This window comes from Solanum dulcamara, chromosome 10 (genome assembly GCF_947179165.1).
Source record: "Solanum dulcamara chromosome 10, daSolDulc1.2, whole genome shotgun sequence".
NCBI lineage: Eukaryota > Viridiplantae > Streptophyta > Magnoliopsida > Solanales > Solanaceae > Solanum > Solanum dulcamara.
The window spans coordinates 71,065,085-71,081,943 of record NC_077246.1 but is presented as its reverse complement, the minus strand read 5'-3'; the positions used below and the strand labels follow the sequence as shown (position 1 = coordinate 71,081,943).

At 29.7% G+C, this 16,859-nt stretch overlaps 5 protein-coding genes across 5 annotated transcripts; 4 read left to right on the top strand and 1 right to left on the bottom strand.

Moving 5' to 3' along the window:
* Positions 1–1,852: 1,852 nt before the first annotated feature.
* On the bottom strand, positions 1,853–2,161 carry LOC129869941 (monothiol glutaredoxin-S1-like). The gene has a single exon (XM_055944503.1). The coding sequence runs from the start codon at positions 2,159–2,161 to the stop codon at positions 1,853–1,855; it is 309 nt and encodes a 102-aa protein (XP_055800478.1).
* A 2,112-nt stretch (positions 2,162–4,273) lies between these two features.
* LOC129869940 (monothiol glutaredoxin-S1-like) lies at positions 4,274–4,777 on the top strand. Its single transcript, XM_055944502.1, has 2 exons — positions 4,274–4,576; positions 4,748–4,777. Exons 1-2 carry the CDS (start codon positions 4,274–4,276, stop codon positions 4,775–4,777), a joined length of 333 nt encoding a protein of 110 aa, XP_055800477.1.
* Positions 4,778–10,236: 5,459 nt separating this feature from the next.
* On the top strand, positions 10,237–10,833 carry LOC129870956 (monothiol glutaredoxin-S1-like). The gene has a single exon (XM_055945825.1). The coding sequence runs from the start codon at positions 10,340–10,342 to the stop codon at positions 10,622–10,624; it is 285 nt and encodes a 94-aa protein (XP_055801800.1). The 5' UTR covers positions 10,237–10,339; the 3' UTR covers positions 10,625–10,833.
* Positions 10,834–12,444: 1,611 nt separating this feature from the next.
* Positions 12,445–12,860, top strand: LOC129871128 (monothiol glutaredoxin-S1-like). The gene has a single exon (XM_055946008.1). The coding sequence runs from the start codon at positions 12,489–12,491 to the stop codon at positions 12,795–12,797; it is 309 nt and encodes a 102-aa protein (XP_055801983.1). The 5' UTR covers positions 12,445–12,488; the 3' UTR covers positions 12,798–12,860.
* Positions 12,861–15,670: 2,810 nt separating this feature from the next.
* LOC129871130 (monothiol glutaredoxin-S1-like) lies at positions 15,671–16,172 on the top strand. The gene has a single exon (XM_055946011.1). The coding sequence runs from the start codon at positions 15,742–15,744 to the stop codon at positions 16,048–16,050; it is 309 nt and encodes a 102-aa protein (XP_055801986.1). The 5' UTR covers positions 15,671–15,741; the 3' UTR covers positions 16,051–16,172.
* Positions 16,173–16,859: the final 687 nt, after the last annotated feature.

The following is a 16,859-nucleotide window of genomic DNA, read 5'->3' as shown; positions in this document are numbered from 1 at the left end:
AAGATATCATAAATTCATAATGTAGCGACTATAATATTATCTTGTGCAAATAGGAAGACATTCCTCTGCCATTGCAAAAAAAGGGGAAAATAACAAATCTTCCTATTAATGGCTAGAAGATTTCATTCATATGTCACCTCAAAAGTCAAAACTTTTGTAGGTACGTAAGAATATTTGCAATATGTACCATGTGTAGAACAAGTTGTTTTGATTGGAAGAGAAAGACATTCGAATGGGTCATTAAGTTTCAACAATAAGAGCAACTATAAATTTGATTAATTAATAAATAAAAATAAAATTTTATGTGGCATCTTGAAATTTATCCATTGCCACTTTGATTTCTTTTACAAAAATGTCATTGATATCAACGAACAGAGCTGTCAAAAAGGGTTAGCCTTGTCCAACCCAATTTAAACCTCAGGGGCTAAGAAATTTGATGAGGTAGGACGAACTGGCCCTTCATTTGAAAGGACATTAACATGGTCAGCCTAACCAATCCTAAAAGAGTCGCGGAGTGGGGAGCTAACCTTTAGTTTTTTTTAAAAAAAGAAATTAGATTTCTTTTTCCAATCTAAACTTTAAACCTGTAAGTAGGGTGTACATGGATCGGGTTGGTTCGGATTTTTTACAAACCAAACCAAATCATTTGTGTCGGGTTATTAAATTTATAAATCAAATCAAACCAATAAAAAGGTTTTTCGATATAAATTTTTCTCGGGTTTTTCGGGTTTTTTTTGGATTTTTCGGATTTTTCATAGAGTCTAATAAAAAGCACAAAGCAGTGCTTCTTAAAAAGAGTTCTAGTACAAAATATCAACATAAGATGGAGGCAGATCACTGTTTAAAGTTTTAACTTTATAAGATGGGTTTTTTTGTATACTATTTAGATGAGCTTCTCAAGTCCAAATCTAAATGTAAGAAAGAAAACAAAAATTATGAAAAATTTAAAAAATATATTTATAAATTACAGTTTAATAAATATTTTTTTGTATTATATAATTTAAAAGGAGTATATCTATAATCGGGTCGGTTTGGGTTTGGGTTGACTTTTTTTAGTTAAAACCAAACCAACCCTATAATGGTCGAGTTTTTTTTTTCAAACACCAAATCAAGTCAAACCAAACCACTAGTCGGGTTTTTTTTTCCGATTTAATTCGATTTGTCGATTTTGTGCGGTTTATCAGTTTGCCCTGTACACCCCCGTAAGTATGCCAATTTGCTAACATTTCTAACCTATAATTATATGAAAGTGCATAGTTCTAGATAATTTATAGCATATTTAACATCAAACATCGTCAAGCATATTTGGATCTACTTGCGATAAGTTGTCTTAATTAACATCTTTATTTTCGTCTTCATTCATTTGCAAATTTAATTAGTTAAATTTCATCAAATAATTTCATTTTAAAAATTAATAATATTTGACCAGTTAAAAAAAAAATTACCACTTTGAATTTGGGAATAGTCGTGCAATCAATTTTGAGTAATAATAAGTGTTTGAAATAACGATATGTAAGAATGATAAAACATAACACGTGTAGCCACATAGAGTAGTATACATATTAAATATTATTGTCGATACTTTAGATTAAAACTCAATACATACATAAATATATTATATTGTTATGAACTTCTTTCATGCCATCAGCTGTGAACAGCAAAATAGCCACTAGCTATGACCAAAGTATAACTTTTTTAGTATAGTACATCAAGAAATAAATTAAAATGGAAGAAAAATACAACCTTTGCTGCATAGAAACCTTTGCTAAAAAAAGCTAAAAAGAAACTCTACAAATGGGGTTGATTTATTGTCAAAAACTTCTAGACTTTTCTACCAAATCATTATTAATTTCTATACCCAAATGGCATTAGCCCTAATGAGCAATTGTTTAAGCTTACCCCTCACATTAAGGCTCATTATCTCATTTGAACCACCAACTAACTCTTTCCCTATAAATATTGCTGGCACACTTGGTTGACACCCTAGTTCCATCAATGCCTTCTCCATTTGCTTTCCATTTGGATGTGTATCGAGCTCGTAAACTGTAGGGTTTGCTCCAAAACTACGAATTAGGGTTTCAATACTGTGAGAAATGCAACAACTACTCTTGGTGAAAATCACCACCGCGCTTGTTGCTCCCAACTTCATCACCATATCCATTGTGAAACGACTTCAAGAAATAATAAGCAATTTGGCCAAAATGCCAAGATGTGTAAATTGCTTTTAGTGAATGAAGAACTTGTGAAGTGAATTTGAGGCGTGAATTGTTGTTGAGAAAATTGAACCTAACATGAATGAAGCTATATATAGAGGCATTATGTTAACTGAAAGACAAAAAATAAAAGGTGAAAAAATTGCTAAGAATTACAAGTTGATGATGTGATATATCTAGAATATTGTTCTTCATAACACTTGTATGATAATTGGGCATATTGTATACCTTATCTGAATTCTAAAGTAGCAAAACATACTCAAGCTGAAAATGAAAAGAATAAAATCTCACCTTTAAAATATTCCAAGAACATTGTAACCTCACTAAATTAAAGTCCTTTTGAATATATTGTCACTATTTTTTTCTGTTACCTTTGATTTGAGATAACATAAAATCTTTTTTTCAAAATAAATTATAGACATGTTGTTTAAATCAAGTCCACATTATACGATCCGTACCTTAGAGAAATTTTTGAAGTTTCTACTTGTTTGGTTGATATATTAAAATTCCTTTTGGTATAAAGTAAAATGCACCCTTACTACCTTGAACGGACACATAAATTATCATTTTAGCTAGTTATGTTGCACATTTTTGGATCTAAGGAAAGAAATAAATTCTATAAAAGATTTCTCTATTAACGTTTATAATCATCGTGATCCAAGATTATAAAAAGAAATTCTCAAATCTCATTGTATTCTTGTATGAGATATACATGCACGTTGGTTATTGTCTTATATCTGGAAAATCATGATTACACACACATATATATATATATATATATATACACGAGTCCTAATCGTAGTCTAAGACAGTGTTGGGCCGTCCATTAATGGGCTGGGTTGAATTGGATATCATCTGAACCAACCAAGTTGACAAGTATACTAACGACAACTCGAAATTAGCTAAACGTTACATTTTGATACCTTAACCAAGTAATATGTGACCTTTCAACGTAGTAACTAGTAAGGGACCATATAATATTATTTTTTGGATGAGAATCTTTTATCAGCAACTTACTACATTCCTTTTCTTTATTTATTGAATAATTTATACCGATCGACATGGGTTGTAGTGCAGTAGTGGGACTGTTTCATCCCTAACCAAAGATCTTAGGTTCGAGCCTTGGATAAGAAAAAAATATGCTCCTGTAATTTTAAATAATCTAATCCTAGTCGACTTCAGCTAGTACAAGAAGTAGTAGCCTAGTCGATATAGGAGCATGTGCGATCCGAATTTAGTCGAAACTCCACGAATTCTGGACATCAGTTGGAAAATAAAATAAGAAATAAAATTAGTACCAAGTTTGTCATGTATCAACCAAACTAGCTAGGAAAATTAGCAGCTTGTCTATGAGGGATATATTCTCAAAATAAAAAAAAATCATTTTTTTCTCAAATTGAAAGTAAGATTCTATTGAAAAGATCACTCCCGCTGGATACATATATAAAGATTTCTTTTCCCTTTAATTAGCAGATACGTTTGCAAGAGGGCAATATTCACAAAAATAAAAAATTCTTATCCCAATTTAACGAATTACAGACATGGTAATTAAGTAAATAAAAATATTATCTAATCTCTAGTATAAGAATTTAAGCTAAAGATGAAGTAGTCATACAATTCAACATTCTAAAACGAGAATTTTGTTTTTCTAAAAAAACTGCCTTAGAAACACAAACCGAACCAAAATAGCAAATAGTGACCTTACAATATAATGTTCTTGGAATATTTAAAGGTAATACATTATATTCTTTTCATTTCCAAGCTTGAGTATATTATGCCCTTATCATACAGTTGATCAAGAACAATCTAGATATATCCATAAAAAAAAATTCACCTTTTATTTTATTTTTCTCTTTTAGCTAACATAAATCATAATGCCCTTATATATAGCTTCATGATAGGTTCAATTTTCTCAACAAATAATAAAGCCTTAAATTCTCAAACCTTCACTATTTCTTGTATCTTTCACTTACAACTTCTAATTTCCTCTTCACTAAAAGTTATTTACATATCTTGGCATTTTCGCAAAACTACTAATTATTTCTTGAAGTTGTTTAAACATGGATATGGTGATGAAGTTGGGAGCAACAAGCGCAGTGGTGATTTTCACTAAGAGTACTTGTTGCATTTCTCACAGCATTGAAACACTAATCCGTAGTTTTGGAGCAAACTCTATTATTTACGAGCTCGATACACATCCAAATGGGAAGCAAATGGAGAAGGCATTGATAGAACTAGGGTGTCAACCAAGTGTTCCAGCAATATTTATAGGGAAAGAGTTAGTTGGTGGTGCTAATGAGATAATGAGCCTTAATGTGAGGGGAAAGCTTAAACAATTACTCATTAGGGCTAATGCCATTTGGGTATAGAAATTATTTATAATTAGGTAACAATTGTGTATTTGGAGTTTTTATAATAAATTTACCACTTATATATAGAGAGTCTTGTAACTTCTATGGATGTATTTATAAATAATACTTAGTATCTTAAACTACAATGTGGTTACGTGCTTTTTATTTTGTTATTCTTTTCAGTTTAAGGTTGAGCAAGGTCCATTACAATGACATATATATATGCATAATATTTATCAAGGCCATAAAAATGATCTGTTAAACATAATATTTTTCTCATTTTACTCTTAAAAATAACTGTTTCTTAAGACTACAAATAACCCAATTAGAAATTATGATTATTCAAATATTAATAAATTGAAGCATAAAATAATTAAAAACCCTCTTAATTAATATTTCTTGATGGAGTGTAAAAGATGGAATTATTGACAAATAATTTGAGACTGAGAGAGTAATTTGTAAGACCGCTTTTGAATATTTTATGTTACCTTTTCAACCTCAGTTCTTCACTTTTTGACCTCTTCTGACATTTAGAAAAAAAAAATCAATCTTGAAAAAAGTAAAGGTGCAATGAACAAACTTCAAGCCGTTATCTAGCTAGATTTTATATACGGAGTTTAAAAAGATAATAAAAAAATTATTATTTTGTGTTCTTAAATTAAATTTATATCAAATATATCAAAATATTATTTAATTTTGTGACCTTAAATATGTCACGTGAAAACTGAAATTATAATTTTATCAAAAAAGGAAAAAAAGTCATTCTTTTTTAAATGGATTAAAAAGGAAAAAATGTCATTCTTTTTTAAATAAAAGGAGTAATAACTTTATTTGAACAGTAGATCACATGTGGCACATATTCCTTCTCACCAAAGATTTTAGTAAATGATACACATATGATTTTAGATTATAAATTTCAATTTTTTAAAAAAAAATCTAGTCAAAATAAGTCACCTAAATTGAGATGAAAGAGTATCAGAAATAAGAAGTTTTTGGCAGGCTAAAATCTAAATAGGCTCTTATACTAGCCTTTCAAGGATAGCAAAGGACTATATTTCTTCTAATTCTTAGCACTTTTTTTTTCTCTTAGAAAGAATCAGTAGATGATAAGAGGACAATTGATGATCATGTGATGTATGTACTATATATTTGGAATATTTCTCAAGAAATTTTCAACTAAGTTAGTCATGATCATCAAAGTAAAAGAATATTGTATTTCAAAATTCATTTTTCTTTCTTCTTGTTCTTGTACAACACATCTTTTGAAGATTTTATTTTATCCTCAGATCCAAAAATGTGACACATTTACCTTTTAGAAACTAAAAAAATGAATATCTCTTCCGTTTCTATTTATTTGTCTGACTTTCCTTTAATTTTGTCAACTCGTTAATTTTAAGTTTTCATATGACATGGTTAAAATTGCAAGATTAAATAATATTTTAATATATTTTATGTATTTTAGGTTAAGATCACACAATTCAAAAAAAAACTTTATTTTCATAAATTATATATCAAATCAAAATCAGAAAAATAAATTAACACGAGGAGATCGAGTACACTAATACATATGTGACCTTTGGAGGTAGTAAGGGATCAATTTTCATAAAATAATAATTCATGCATGTACTACATTCCCTCTGTGGTACGGATCGTATATTGATTTCAACATGTCAATGAAGATATATTCTTTAAAAATTTCAAAAAAAAAATCTCAAATTAAAAGTAAGATTATATTCCATTTAAAAAAATCACTCCAACTGTATATAATATAGATTTCTTTTTCCTGTAGATGATATATTATTTTCAAGAGGGCATACTATGTACACTGGAAATGCAACATTAATGTTCTGAAAATATTTTAAAAGGTAGCTAATGCATGCATACTAATGATCATGAAAAATCAAGATATATCCAAGTTGTTCTAATTAGATATTTTTATTTTTTAATCTTTTTAGTAAAAATTCTGAATTTACTATTAATACGAGCTCTTTATTTCTTTTAATTTTTTTTCATTTAAATATTGAGCAAGGTCCACTACACGAATTACATAATTATATATCAATCATAAATATGATTTCTAGTACATTTAAATAATACTCTTAAGTTTATATTTTATAATATAGTACATTGGTGGGGATATAATCTTTTGAATATTTTATGTTACCTTTTCAATCTTATTTCACTTTTTGACTTCCATTAATTCTGACTACTGGAAAAGAAAAACAATTCCATTTTGTACTAGCTAGACTTTTTTTATTTAACCGAAAAGGCAATCTCCTTCCGTCTCATATTAATTATTATATTTTTCCTTTTAAAAGTTAATTTAATTAATTTTTAAAATTAAATTAATATTTTAAAATAATAATTTAAATATTTCAAAAACTTACAAAGAATTACTATAAGTTGCAGTTCTTAATTCTCACATCAATATAATTAAAAAATTAAAATATTAATCAAAATATATATAATTTCGCAATTTAGATACTAGATCACATGGCACACATGTGGCAAATATCTCAATCACTCACCAAAGTTTTTAATGACATATAGGCTATCAATAAGATGATTTGACATTTTCTCTTTTTAGTAATGGAAGGGGAATGTGTTCCAATTTGGACAAGCCATATTATAAAATGTGATGCTATAACTCGAACTTGTTAACCAACTACATAATAATGTCCATATATATTATTTCCTTGTCGAGAATCATAACAAAAAGAATGTCAGTGTTTTGTTTATTAGCTAAGTTTATCCTTGTTATATTTAGTGACGGAGTTAGAATTTTCAATAAGGGGATTCAAAATCTGAAGAAGTAGATACACGAACTAGTCGAAGGGGTTCGACATCAATTATTTATATATTATTTTTTTTTAATTATATATAAATAGTATAATTTTTCACCAAAGAGAATTCGGATGAACCCCTAGCCATAATGTGGCTCCGCCCCTAGTTATATTATAGGTTTAAATATGCCATCATCGTTATCAAAGTATTCAAAAATATCCCTATTTTAAATGAAATTCCCCAAATCAAACAAAATTGAAACTTTTTCACTGCATCTCTCTATGGTCTCTCTCAGAAAAGAAAACTAGATCAAAATGTGGCGGATTGAGGTGTTTATAATTGGAATTAATTTGATATGAGTTATTTAATTTAGTGGGTCGTAGATCAGGTTTAAAGATAGGAGTGTTATTAAGGAAAAATTGGATTTTCTTGTTTGATTTGAAGAATTTCATTCAAAATAGGGACATATTTGCATACTTTTGGTAACGACAGACTCTGTCATATTTGGCCTTATAACTAGGAACAAATTTAATTAATAGACAAAAATAGATGAGGGACATTTTTGATCATTTTTTCTAAAAACATAATTCAGTTTAAAGTAATGTCTTTTCGGGAAAAGGGAAAAATATATTACTTTTTTTATTTAAAAAATTGTGCGTGTAGTCAAAAAGTGCTACACAAATTGGGAAGAGTATGAAAATATTTGCCAGGCCAAATTGGCTCTTATACCTAGCCTTTCAAAGGTAGCAAAGGACTATTTCTTCTTCTTAGCACTTCTTTTTTTCTTAAAAAGAATCAGTAGATGATAAGAAGACAATTGATCATGTGATCTATGTACTGTTTTGGAATATTCTGAAGAAAATTTCATCTAAGTTAGTCATGATCATCAAAGTAAAAGAATATTGTAATTCTGAAGATTTTATTTTATCCTCAAATCCAAAAAAAGAAGTGCCATATATATCTTTTAGAAACTATAATAGACTCCATCAATTTCAATTTATTTGTCTTATCTTCTCTTCTAATGTGTTTTTTAAAAAAAATGTTTCTTTCCCTTTGGTTTTGACAACTCCATTTTCCTTAATTTTAATTTTTCACATGACATGTTTAAGATCAAAAGATTAAAGGACATTTTCATACATTCTATATATCTTTAGTCATTACTAAAAAAACACTATTTTCCCACTAAAATTTTCCACTGAAAAATATTCAATGGCTATACTCACAAATATTATCAGTGAGTAAAAAAATAGTAATGTTTTCATACAGAAAAATTTGGAAGTTGTCCACTGTTCTTGCTTTTTACCATGCATTTTTTCAGTGAGCTAGTTTGATAGATCATGTTTTGTAGTACAAATTTTTCACTTATTTGCAACCTTAATTTCAAGTAGTGAGCTTAAGACTATAAGATTCAAAAATTTGTTTTACTTCCTAAAATTCCGTGCCAAGTCAATATTAGACCAACAAATTAAAAGAAGTTTATTAATATATGTGACCTTTGGAGTTAGTAGGGGGGAAATTTTCATAACTCAGCAATTCTACTATACTTTTTTTCCCATAAATTTTGGTATTTTATTGATGAATTAATGAGTATAAACACTACCTTACACCACCTCGGACAAAACCCATTCTCTACATGCTCAATAGACTAGGAAAGAAATAAACAAACAACTAAAAACAAAATACCTAACACTTTGAAACTCTCTGTCCCCTCTATCCCTTAGCTGGAGTTACTCTCAAATAGGGACATTTTAGTTTATCACTGTTAATGATCTTTCTTCCTGCTACTTTCAAATTGCTGAAATCTTGGTAGTTGCACCCTCCTTTATCGATTGCAATATTTGCCAAGTAGTCTGATAGTTGGTTTTCTTCTCTGAGAATGTGCTGGAATGTATGTTGTTTGTCCTGTAAGGATGTTTTGATTTCTGTCACCATCTCTGTGATTATCCAGGGACATGACCATTTTCCTTCTAGAATCTTGTACAATAGCAATGAGGCTGTTTGAATGATTATATTATTGTGTTGTTCCTGCCTGCTATGTTTACATGCATCTAGAATCGTCTTCTCCTCTGCTACAGTGTTAGTGGTGTTTTCAATAGTAGTTTCTTCTGCATACAGTAAACCCCCTCTTTCATTCCTCAAGCAAAAGGCATAGGAGCTTATGCCTGGATTTCCCCTCGAAACCCCATTTGTATTGTATTTTAGCCATCCTACTGGTGGAAAATTCCACAAAACTCTTGTTACCTTCATTTTGGGACTGTATCCTTCCAATTCTTTAATCATATCTGGCCAATTACTAGGACCTTTCATAATAGAATTCCTCATTTGTATCATCGTAAAAATATTTCTGATAATATTATGAATAACTCTTTGGATTGATATCTTATTTCCCTCATTCTTCATTTTATTCCTCTTCTCCAAAGTTTTCATATTATAAAGCTAGGGATACATTCCCTTTCAAAGGGAATTTTAACAAAGTTTGTCTCTGTAGTACGGATAGTAAAATGTGAACTTGATCTCAATATGTCAATGAGGATATATTCTTTAAAGATTTCACTTTTTTTCTCAAATTAAAAGTAAGATTCTATTAAAAAAGATTACTCCAACTGGATATATATAGAGATTTCTTTTTTCCTTTAGAAGATACATTATTTTCAAGAGGGCTTACTATGTACACTGGAAATGCATAACATTAATGTTATGAGAATATTTTAAAGGTAGATAAGGCATGAATGCCCTTATAATACTAGTGATCATGAAAAATCTAGATATATCCAACTTGTTCTAATTAGAATTTTTCTCACCATTTTTATCTTTTCTTTTAGCTAAACATAATGCCTCTATATATAGGTTCATAGGTTAAATTTTCTCAACAACAAATCAAACTTCAAATTCACTTCACAACTTCTTTCCTCTTTACTAAAAGCAATATACATATCTTGGCATTTGGCCAAACTATATATCCTCATTAAATATTCTTGAAGTTATTTAAACATGGATATGGTGATGGAGTTGGAAACAACAAGCTCGGTGGTGATTTTCACCAAGAGTAGTTGTTGCATTTCTCACAGTATTGAAACCCTAATCCGTAGTTTTGGAGCAAACCCTACTGTTTACGAGCTCGATACACATCCAAATGGGAAGCAAATGGAGAAGGCATTGATGGAACTAGGGTGTCAACCAAGTGTGCCAGCAATATTTATAGGGAAAGAATTAGTTGGTGGTGCAAATGAGATAATGAGCCTTAATGTGAGGGGCAAGCTTAAACAATTGCTCTAAGGGCTAATGCCATTTGGGTATAGAAAATAGTTAATAATGACTTGGTAGCAAGTCTAGGAGTACTTTTGATAGTAATTTTTATTTTTATTTTTGAAAAATACCAACCTCTAGAGGTTGGTTTTTTAGGTTTGGGGTTGTTTTTTCTCCCATTTTAATTTGCTTTTTGATGTACAAATAAAGTAGTACATTGGTCATAGCTAATGGCAATTTTACTTTGTTCACATCTTTATGTAATGCATTTTAATTTTTAATCTAAAGTATCAATAATATCTTCTGTTTTTCTACAAGTATAAGAGATACAGTATGCGTTATGTTTTTATCATATTTACATTTTGAGTTTGAGCAAAGTCCATCACATGAAATAAACAACATCAAGCTCTGAATAATGATCTCTTATACCTTTACTTGAAGCACTATATCTCTTGATTCTAGCTCATTTGTTGGAACATCAACTTGAAAACGCCATATGCCAACAAAGAACCCTGCTCGAAATAAATTATTAAGGTTTTCCTACATGGGGTCACTCATCGAAAAGATTTTTCATCCGAGTTAACTTTTTTTTCTCCTTCATCCTTGATTGTATTCCCGAAAATAACATTTTCGTCCGATAAACGTGTTCTTTCTGAGAATGATTTTAGCCTACTCCTTAATCTTATAATATTTTCAAACCTTTTTTAGATTCTCTTCCAATTGTGAGAACAAATCTAAACATATGGAAAGTTAGATGCAAAATGAAATATGAAGGGATAAGATCTTACATCCATGATAATATCACTTATCTTATTCACCAAGAAGCTGCTCTTTATTCTCCATAAGCAATTTTCTCAAGTTAAAAGTAATATTAAAAGTTTTGACTTTTGAGGTGACATATAAATGAAATCTTCTAGCCATTAATAATAAGATTTGTCACTCCCCTTTTTTGCTCTGGCAGGGGAATGTTTTCCAATTTGTTCTAGGCATATAATATATAGGAGAACATGAAAATGTGCGATACGCCAGAATCGACATAAAATCATAGTTGTCCTTGATTAAATTTAAGCTTAACTTATGCCATTATCATTTCAAAGATCATAGTGGACCGACCATTAATAGGTTGGATAGAATTGGATATGACCTTGATTGACCTAGTTGACAAGTTTACTAACAACAATTCTGAATTAATTAATCGTTACATCGATACCTTATCAAGAGAAAAAAATAGAGTACCATGATAATATGTGGCCTTTCGAAGTTGTAAGGGATCAAGCATATTTTTTCTAGATCAGTACTAATTGTACTACATTCCCTTTCTTGATATATCTACTTTATACCATAAGGGAATTTTAATCAAATTTGTCTATGGTACATATCGTATAATTAATGTGGACTTGATTTCAACAGCACATATATATGAGGATATATATTCGTATAAAAGATTTCATTGTTTTTCTCAAATTAAAAGTTATATTCTATTGAAAAAAAGATCAATCCAGCTGGACATATAGATTTCTTTTTCCTCCTTTAGGAGATGCATTGTTTTCAAATGGGAATTCACAAAATATGTACATTTTATACTTATAGGAACTTAATTCTATCATATTCTATTCATTTTTCATGCCTTTATCATACAAGTGATCAAGACCAATCTAGATATATCCATCAACTTGTTACTCTTCTACCAATTTTCATTTTTGTTTTCTCTTTTAGTAAACATAATGCCTCTATATATAGCTTCATGGAAGGTCCAATTTTCCCAACAGCCTCTAATTCACTTCATAAATTAAATTCTTGTAGCCTTCACAACTTCTTTCCTCTTCACTAAAGTCTATTTACATATCTTGGCATTTTCGCCAAACTACTAATTATTTCTTGAAGTTGTTTAAACATGGATATGGTGATGAAGTTGGGAGCAACAAGCGCAGTGGTGATTTTCACCAAGAGTACTTGTTGCATTTCTCACAGCATTGAAACACTAATCCGTAGTTTTGGAGCAAATCCTACGATTTATGAACTCGATACACATCCAAATGAGAAGCAAATGGAGAAGGCATTGATGGAACTAGGGTGTCAACCAAGTGTGCCAGCAATATTTATAGGGAAAGAGTTAGTTGGTGGTGCTAATGAGATAATGAGCCTTAATGTGAGGGGAAAGCTTAAACAATTGCTTATTAGGGCTAATGCCATTTGGGTATAGGAATTAATTAATTAATAATGACTAGCTATGTATATAGCAATTAGTCTAATAGTAAGAGTTTTGATAATAAATTTATCACTTATTATAGAGAGACTTCTTGTTTTCTCACATTTTGCTTCTTGATGTATAAATAAATTTATATACTTAGATCCTAGATAGTCTTTTCTTTTGTCAATCTAGTGGCAATTTTTCTTTGTTGACACATGAAGGAAATTAATAACAATGAGCATCTTTAAGTATGTATTGCATTTTGATCTAAAGTATCAATAATATCTTATAGTACTTTGTGTGGCTATATGTTCTATCATTTTTACATTTTTGTTGGGATACATGTCTTAAGTTGTTGCACTAATTGCTATTTATATATTTCGAGATTTAGAAAGATCCATCAATTTCTATTTATGAAATAAATAAGTACCAAAATAAGTGGAGAGATTGATATTACATCTTAAATTAAAGAGTTCTTTTCAAAATTTAATATTTTAATTATAGTTAAAATATTTATTAAATTAATTTAATTTTGACCTTTAAAATTAAATTAAATTTGTCGTTCATCTAAATATGTACTTAAACAAATCTTGAGCCCACTCCGCACCGGTCTACAAGCTCAATCTTTCCATGGCCCATTCATTTCACCGTGTTGGGTCGGCCCGTAATGGGCTGGGTCGAATTAGATATTATCTGGACTGACCAAGTTGACAACTTTACTTGTTCTTCCCTTCCAAAAATATTCGTCCGTTTCTCAAAAGTTAATTTGAATAATCTTTAGAATTAAATTGAATTAGATTAATTTATTACTTAAAAAATTAAATTTCAGATATTTGAAAACTACATGTAAAATACTATGAATTGCAATTTTTCCCATCTCAATATGGTGAAAAAAAAAATATTAAAATAATGGTTAAAGTTTATATAATTTGAATCTCGAGAAACAAAAAATGATAAGTATTTTAGGACAGAGTTTCTTATTTTTTTAAAAAAACATTAAATTGTTATTAATAGGGGTGTTATATATCTTGAGAACAAGTACAAGAGGGAGGGGGGGTGGCCTTTTCACAAATGACAACCACAAAAATAAATAATTTATCTATTGCAAAAGGAGGGTTAGGAGATCAATATCTACAAGGTAACCCTCACACATCTAAGACCAAGTAATTAACCAACAAAAAAGTTCGCCCTGTTGTATCTGAGTCTAATGGATGACAATTGGATTTTGTCCAGTTGATAAAAGCCCTTTGCACCATTAGGCAAATACTGAAAAGAGTTGAAAACTTGGAAGATTGATTCGCTCCGAAAAGTTGAGTTTTTCGTCCTGATTATTGTTTAATTTGCCATTTTTGCAAGATGATCCGCAACCATATTAGCCTCACTTAGACAATGACTAGCTTTAACATTAGCTTATTTCATCATTTGCTGAATCTTCTCAATATTGGAGTTGAATTAGTAATGACAAATCTGATGGAATAGGCGGCAATTCTGGCAAAAATGGAATAGGAGGAGTGATAAGAGATAAATACGGAAACTGGCTCGTGGGATTCATGTTGTGATGGAAGACTTTTACTAAGCGGTTTCAAAATATGAAGAAATAAAGGCGAATTAGTTGAAGAGAATTCAGTATCTATTATATATTCATAAAATATAATTTTAATCATATATAAATAATGTCATTTTCTGCCGAATGAGCTTGTTATACACGAACTATCTTGTTATAATGGCTACTATGTAATACAACCCCCCCCCCCCCCAAAAAAAAAGAAAGAGTACTAGCAGGAGCCATCTATCACTTAATTACCTGTATTAGTAGAACATGTAATTCCTGCGTTTGATTGAAAGTATTAGGTAATATTTGGATTATTTATCCGATCATTTATATCTCAGTAATGGAATAAGTTATCTCATATACATGGTCGGATAACTTATTCAAAATAACCTATCCCGAGATAAGTAATCCTAGAATAACTTGTTCCCAACCAAACGACCCCTAAATTACATTTTCTTAGCATTTTGATACCTTAATCAGGAAAAATATATATAGTGAAATAACTTATATATCTCGTTTTCCGTTACATTTTGATAACTTAACCAGGGAAAATAATATGTGACCTTTCGAGGTAGTAAGAGAGCATTTTTTTGGATGAGAATTAGATCAGTTTGTACTTTATATACCAAAGGGAATTTTAACAAAGTTTGTCACGTATCAACCAAAGTTTCTATGAGGTACGGTCGTACGGATCGTAATGTGGACTTGATTTCAACAACACATCTATATATGAGGATATATTCTGAAAAAGATTGAGGGAAAAGGTCTATTAAGATCTAAAGTATTTCGGTATAATTTGAGTTTCATACCTAAACTATATATTATCACCAAATATTTATCAAAATATATCTCAACTATAAGTTCACCACAAAAAATTGGGATACCTTACTTTTTTCTCAAATCAAAAGTAAGATTCTATGGAAAAACTAAACAATGTTGAAATGGGAAGACTTTTTTCTCAACCAAGAAAGAAAAAACATAAGATCCATTAAGATAAACTTTAGCTTGTGACATATGTTCTTGGAATATTTTAAAGGTGATGGATTTTATTCTTTTCATTTTCAGCTTGAGTATGTTATGCTACTTTAGAATCCAGATAAGGCATACAATATGCCCAAATATCATACAAGTGTAATCAAGAACAATCTAGATTATATATATCACATCATCAACTTGTAATTCTTAGCAATTTTCACCTTTTATTTTTTTGTATTTTAGTTAACATAATGCCTCTATATATAGCATCATGTTAAGTTCAATTTTTTCAACAATAATGCAAGCCTCAAATTCACTTCACAAGTTCTTGTAGACTTCAGAAAGTCTTTCCTCTTCATTCACTAAAAGCAATTTACACATCTTGGCATTTTGGTCAAATTACTTATTATTTCTTGAAGTTGTTTCAAAATGGATATGGTGATGAAGTTGGGAGCAACAAGCGCGGTGGTGATTTTCACTAAGAGTAGTTGTTGCATTTCTCACAGTATTGAAACCTTAATCCGTAGTTTTGGAGCCAACACTAGTGTTTACGAGCTCGATACACATCCAAATGGGAAGCAAATGGAGAAGGCATTGATGGAACTAGGATGTCAACCAAGTGTGCCAGCAATATTTATAGGGAAAGAGTTAGTTGGTGGTGCTAATGAGATAATGAGCCTTACTGTGAGGGGTAAGCTTAAACAATTGCTCATTAGGGCTAATGCCATTTGGGTATAGAAATTAATTAATAATGACTAGCTATGTAATATAATATAGCAAGTCTAGGAAAATTTTGATAATAAATTTACCACTTATAGAGCCTTTTTGTTTTCTCTCACATTTTGCTTCTTGATGCATACATAAAAGTTATACTTTGGTCATAGCTAGTCTTTTTTTTTTGGCAATCTAGTGGCAATTTTGCTTTGTTTATAGCTGATGACATGAAAGAAGTTAATAACAATGATCATATATTTATGTATTGGATTTTAATCTAAAGCATCAATAGTATCTTATAATACTACTTTGTATGGCTACATGTTCTATCATTTTTAACATTTTGAGACTGGACAAGGTCCATATATATATATGTGTGTGTAACACAAACAATATCAACCTTTTAATAATGATCTACATATAACACCTTAACTTGCAAGTATATTCATAAAATATGTCAAAATTATGTAATAAATCTCCGTTTATAACTAAGGGTTTCATGAATAAAAAGTCTTAATTATTATTAAAATTATTGAATTCTAAAACTCGTAACTATAACGTGGTTCCACCGCTGCATAACCAATTCGAATGTCTTTCTATTTATCCAAAGAACGGGAACAACTTGTTCTAACAGGCTAAGACCACATGACACATATTGCAAATATTCTAACCTACAAATTAAGGACTTATTCAGAAGGATTAAGTTATTTCGGGATTAATTATTTCAAAATTGTTATTTCATCTTCAATATGGAATAAAATAACATTATAATTCTGAAATAAGTTATCTTGTAATTTTATCTCTATCAAATATTAAATAAACTCATTTTAAAA